Source organism: Gekko japonicus, unplaced genomic scaffold, assembly GCF_001447785.1.
Source record: "Gekko japonicus isolate JY-2015 unplaced genomic scaffold, Gekko_japonicus_V1.1 scaffold2243, whole genome shotgun sequence".
NCBI classification, from domain to species: Eukaryota; Metazoa; Chordata; class Lepidosauria; order Squamata; family Gekkonidae; genus Gekko; species Gekko japonicus.
Genome location: NW_015162547.1, coordinates 91,068 through 96,993, shown reverse-complemented (window position 1 = coordinate 96,993; position 5,926 = coordinate 91,068). Strand labels below are relative to the sequence as shown.

The 5,926-nt window shown below is 63.3% G+C and overlaps 1 protein-coding gene across 1 annotated transcript in view; it reads left to right on the top strand.

The window, feature by feature from the left end:
* The first annotated feature begins 78 nt into the window (after positions 1-78).
* The window catches only part of IL21R (interleukin 21 receptor), an 8,056-nt gene continuing 2,208 nt past the window's right edge, over positions 79-5,926 (top strand). The window contains exons 1-5 of the mRNA XM_015406346.1: positions 79-134; positions 2,398-2,512; positions 3,265-3,455; positions 3,907-4,076; positions 4,939-5,110. Coding sequence (XP_015261832.1) covers positions 83-134; positions 2,398-2,512; positions 3,265-3,455; positions 3,907-4,076; positions 4,939-5,110 — 700 coding nt within the window. The 5' untranslated portion in view covers positions 79-82. The remainder of the gene's footprint in view (positions 135-2,397; positions 2,513-3,264; positions 3,456-3,906; positions 4,077-4,938; positions 5,111-5,926) is intronic.

Sequence of the window (5,926 nt, the reverse complement as noted above, 5' to 3'; positions counted from 1 at the left end):
TTGTCTTGCGGGGCAGCGAGAGAGAGAGAGAGAGAGAGAGAGAGAGAGAGAGAGGATTCGGAGGAGGAGGAGGAGGAGGAGGATGCGGGGCCAGGCCCTTCTGCTTCTGCTGTTCCTTCAGCACAGCCGGTCCGGTAGGTCTCTTGTGTCGGTCTCTCCTTGCTTTTGGGGCTGGCAGAGCAGCCTGCTGTGTGTGTGTGTGGGGGGGGCACACACACTGGATGGCGGGGGGGGGGCATGCCCTGGGTTGCCAATTGTGACCACCCCGAGATTCGCCGTCCCCAGTCTGAGCGTAAGTTCCCCCCTGGGCGGCTCTCTGCTTCTTAGAAGACCCACCTGGTGGACCGACCTTCCAGCCACCTGTGTGCAGGAACCGGGCTCTCCCTGCCCCCTTTGGCCAGAGCACTGGGTGGGGGCTCTCCACCACCACCCTCCCCCCCCCAGCTCCCAGGCTGGGCCCGCCTTGTGGGGTGAACCGGAAGGGTGTCGTCTCCCCCACCCACCCACCCACCCGGCTTCAGGGCAAAAAGCCCCCTGCTGGAGGCGGAGGAGTCCACCCGGGCAGTCCAGTCCGGAGGCTCACCTGACCCTTTCTCTGCCGGCCGTTTGGCCACTTAGAATTACCCTAACCACTCACACACACACACACACACACACACATACAGAGGATTTCCCGGTATTACATCCGCAAGTTCCACTCTTGGTACCATATTCCTTGCTCATATGACACAAGGCACCTTGGAGGGGGGGCGTTCTGAAAGGAATCACCGGAGGCAGGGAGATAACTCACTGGGGTACTCTCTCCTCCCCCCACCCCACCCCCATTCAGCGGCCCCCCGGCCACTACTAGCACAGCAGTCTGGCCATCTGCCCCACAGGGGGGGGGGGACTGGCCCAAAGCAGAGTAATGAGGACGGGAGGGGGTGCCTGTCTACCCCCCACCCCCAGACAGGGAAACAGACGCGCTGGCTCACCAGACTGTTTATCCTCTGGGTGAATTTGCAAGCGCTCGTTTGCCTGCCTGCCTGCCTCCCTTGGGGGAGCCTCTCCCCAACCCACCCGCCCTGCCACAGGCTGTGCCTCATGACCACAAGAAACCGCCAGGTCGGCCTTGGCGCCTGGCACCAGCCCCTCGCCCACCCAAGGGGGCAGCAGGGGACTCCGGGCACAGCCCACTGCCACTTCCTCAGGGGCGGGCGGCCTTCAAGCAGCAGCAGCTGGACAAACACTTGCGGGGAGCCGGAGGTCAGAGTAGATGGCCCCTGCGGCCCCTTCCCGCTAGCTCCATGATTCTTTGGGTGGACTTCCTCCTCTCCTCCCCACGGGGGCAGAATCCTCTGAGCTTTGGGGCTGAGAGAGCCACGCTGCGGTTCCTGGAGGGAGAGCAGGCAGCCGCATGAGATTCAGCCCCCAGGGTTTGGGCACAGCAAGGGGCTGCCCCCTGACCTTAGCCCCGTAGGGTACGGAATGGTGTTGCTGTGCCCCCCCCCACCCCAGTCATCAAAATGTCAAACACAGGGAGGGGTGTGTGTGTGGGGGGGAGAGACTCCCAGGTGACACCCCCCCCCCCCCCATACCTGGGAGTTCCCCCGGGGATGCTGAAACGGTCCCTCTAGCATCCATGTACTCCAGGAGGACTGATCTCTGTACTCAGGAGACGAGGTGTAGTTCCGGGGGGGGGGGGGGGGCCCGGGCCCCCCCGGGGGGGGGGGGAGCCCAGGGGGCCGGAGCATTTGGGAAAACCCCCCCCCCCCGCCCCCCTTCTCTCTTCCTCCAGAACTGCAAGAGACACACACACACTGGACTTCAGCAAGCCTGTTTTCTCATCTTCCTCTTCTTCTTCTTTTAAAAAATTGACTCACTGCTGCTTTCCGTGTTCTCCTGGAGCAGGCTCAGTCCTCATCAGGCCACACTTTTGTGTGTTTACTTCTGATTTACTTCTGATTAATTACAAGGTCCTATTCTTCTGTATAGTTGGATACGAGGCCTGTCGAATTCCTTCTCGCTCTGTCTCTGGGACTGTCCGGTCATGGGGCTGTGCCCCCCCCCCCAAGTGCCATCAGGCACAGCAATGCTCTTTCAGGCCTTCTGTTGTCGTGATGCGCTCCTTGTTAGCCCCGCTGCTTCTCAGAACGGCAGGAAGGCTCTTGGGAGGCTTCTGCTAAACTTTCTCCCCCCCCCCGGCATTTTCTGCCGAGGAGACCCCTCTGCTGGACGTCCTGCTCCGCCCGATGGTTCCCGGTCTTCCTCTGGCAAGCCTGCTCCTGAGCCAGGTTTCCCCCGGGGCTGACGCCGCTCTGGAAGGCAAACTCCGGCCGCCTCGAGGTGCAACCTGACAGGACGAGGCTTGTTCTCTCTCTCTCTCTTTCTCTGTATGATGTGAACATCCACATTCAGACTCGGCTTGCAAGGATCTCAGGTGTTTTGCGGACTACATCCGGACACTGACCTGCATGTGGGACACGGGCCCCGGCCACCCCAGAGGGAGGCTGCACAACCTCACTGCCACGTGGTAGGTGCCCGGGGGGGGGGGGGGGGTGTCGTCTCTGGTGCCTTTCCTTGTTCCTTTCCTTGTAGGGTCCGGAGCCATGCTCCCTCTAAGCCGTGGAGTCTTGTGAGCAAAAATCCTGCTTTGTGAGCTACTGGCCTAAATTAGTCTGCTCTGCATAAATTAGTCTGCTCTGGAGCCCCCTCCTTCCTTCCTTCCTGAGCAAAGACAAAGATGTGTGAGCCAGACGCTAAAAAACTGTGAGCTAGCTGACACCAACTCAGCTTAGAGGGAACGCTGGTCGGGACGGGAGCCGGCATCCAGCATCCCCTGGGCCCCGAATCGTGGCCTCTCTTGCCAAGAGGACTTCCCCTCTGTCCTCCAAGGAGACACCCCCTCCCCTCCCCTCCCCCAGCCGAAGCAACCTGGAGCCGCGCAGGGCCTCCCACTGCCCGTGGCCCGTTTTGAGACCAGAGCAGTTATCTTCTGCTCGGGATGTGAACTGCCCCGCTCTGGGGAGGGGGGAGGGGAAAGGAGAGGGAACCTTGCAGTCAAGTCAGGGGCTTCTGATCTGCCTGACAACTGGGCCACTCGGTGCCTTCGCCACCGGCCCCGGCCCCGGGGGCGTGCACACCCTGGAAGTCCTCCGTGGGACCTGCTCCGGGGAAGAGGGGCACCTTCTGCCCATCAGTGCTCTGGGACCGACTGCGGGGCACTTGCACAGCGATGGCTGCCTGCCATGCCGAGAGACGCCTGTCTTGCCTTTGTTTCCCCAGGGGCTGTGGCCACGGGTGCACCTGCGCCTTCCTCCCCACCTTCAGAAATGCCAGCCACCTGCGCTACGCCTGCTCCTCGGAGCAGAGGCCGTGCTTCTCTCGTGACACCTTTGCCGTGAGGGTCACGATGCTCGTGGGTGGAGCCCCTCCCGCTCACCAGGACTGTGGGCCCTTCCGGTGCCACGAGAACGGTAAGTGTGCATGGTCGGCGGGGGGGGGCAGGGCACTGGGAAGGCTCCTCGGGGGGGGGGGGGCGGGGGGCACCCTCTGTGCTGGAAAGTGAGGGAGGCAGAGAGGAAGACCCAGGAGCACCCCCTCAGAAGCTGGGCAGGGGTGCACCCCTCCCCGAGCTCTTCTGACAGCGGTCCGGTGGGAGACCCCAGCTGGAGGGATCCCCTGGCATGGCTGCGCTTGGCCTCCATGGCCCCATTTTGCCGGTGGTGAAGAGGACGCTGCCACAGGTGTGTCTCAACCCCCCCATTCAGCCTCTTGTTCGCTCTGCAGCTGAAGTCGCCAAGGGAAGGGGCCGTGCCCGCCTCGCTCCCCTTTGGAGGAAGGGTGTGCGCGCGGGGGGGGGGGGTTCCGGGCGGGGGCTCCTCAGGGGCCCGGCCTTGATTATAGCTCTGCCCCCCTCCTCCCCAGTTAAGCCTCCGCCCCCTTCCAAAGTGACTGCCGTGGCCCACCCAGACGGCTACAACGTCTCCTGGGAGAGCGGCTACGCAGCCTACGACTACCTGCACGGGGAGATGCAGTACCAGCTGCGCTACCGACAGAAGGGCCACCCCTGGAATGCGGAGGGAGGCACGGCCGGGGTGAGTCTGAGGGGTGCAGGTGGGTGGGGGGGACACATGCTGGGAGCAAAGGGTCTGGGCGGGGCCACGGCCACACGTGGCGCACCTGTGCTCCTACGGCTCCCATCAGGGCATTTGGCCCCTGTGACGGGAAGGGAAGCGCACACCTCTCTCTCCTCTCTGCCAAAGAGCCACAGAGACTCCTCATTTGTGGCCGAGGGGGAAGGGACAGCCCGCCGCCCGCCCCACTCCCAAGACTGGCAGATGTTACAGAGGTGCCCCTCTAGCCCGGCTGTGCTCCACAGCAGCCTCTAGCGAGAAACTAAGCTGGTGCTGCCACCACGTGGGCTCTGAAAGAGGCAACCCTCATGTGTGGCCCCCCCCCACAACCCGCCTGGGCCCCAGAGCCAGTCTCAGCAACGCCCCAGCAGATGGGTGTGGGGGGGGGGGCCTTGAGCCGTCCACCGGCCGTGGCGGGCTTGAAGTCCTTCTGAGCTTTACTGGCACTTCCAGTCCCAAGGCAGACAGGTCTCTTTGCAGCTCCTGGTGGTCCAGACCGGTGTTCCCTCTAAGCTAAGTTGTTGTGAGCCTGCTCACAGTTTTTCAGCCTCTGGCTCACTCATTTTTGCCTTAGCTCAGGAAGGAGGGGGCTCCAGAGCAAACTGATGGATGCAGCAGCCAAATGGCTCCCTCACAGCTTTCATGCCAGGAGCTCACAACATAGAATGTTTGCTCACAAGACTCCGCAGCTGAGAGGGACCCGTAAAATCCCGGCAGGCTGCCTGCCCACTTCCCCCCCCCCCGACCCCCAGAGCCAGGGGTGGTCCTGAGGGGAGCCCCGCCCGAGCTGAGCCCTCCTGCCTCCCCCTTCTCACCCGGCCAGGCCCCGAAGCCCGTCTTGCAGGACACCCCGACATTGTGGCTGCTGCCGCAGGAGCTGAAGGGGGGCGCGGAGTACGAGCTGCAGGTGCGAGCCGGGCCGAGGGACCACTCCCTGTACAAGGGCACGTGGAGCGACTGGGGCCCCGCCGGCCGCCTCAGGACTCCCCCCAGGGGTAAGTGCCGTCCGGGGCTGCTCTGGTGGCTGTGCTGCCCGGGCTGCCCAAAGAAAGACGCCCCTGCAGCCGCCGCCAACCAGGATCCCTGCCAGTTTGGCGTAGTCAGGTTGGTGTCGTGGTTAAGTGTGCGGACTCTAATCTGGGAGAACCGGGTTTGATTCCCCACATCTCTATAGGCAGCTGCTGGTGTGACCTTGGGTCAGTCACAAGTTCTCTCAGAGCTGTTATCTCAAGTGCAGTCTTCTCAAGAAGAGCTCTCTCAGCCCCACCTACCTCCCAGGGTGTCTGTTGTGGGGAGGGGAAGGGAAAGGAGTTTGTCAGCCGCTCTGAGACTCCTTCGGGTAGTGAAAGGCGGGGTAGAAATCCAATCTCCTCCTCTTCTCTCTCCTTCTGCCCCACACCTCCTCCCTGCGTCCCCCCCCCCACAACACTCTCTCTTCTTCCTTCCTTCCTTCTCTCTATCTTCCTTCTTTCCTTCCTTCCTCAGGCAGCGCAGGAGGAGGAGGAGGAGGAGCGGTGTGGGCGGTGGCGCCTCTTCTGGCCTTCAGCCTCATTGTCACCCTGGTGGCCTTCCTGTGCAAGCACCCGAGGTGAGTGGGGGGGGTCAGCCATGCCTGGCTCGGTCCCTGCTTAGAAGAAGAAGGGCCGGCCGGCCCCCCAAGACTCTCGCTCCGGTCAGTCCGGGAGGAAGGGCCAGGAGAGGGCCCCTTCCTCCCGCCAGGCCTCGCCAACTGCCCTGAGCCCCTGCCGGCCGCACCTGCCTTTCCGCTCCCCCTTCCTCTGCCAGGGTAGGCCAGCCTGTCCTCCCCCCCC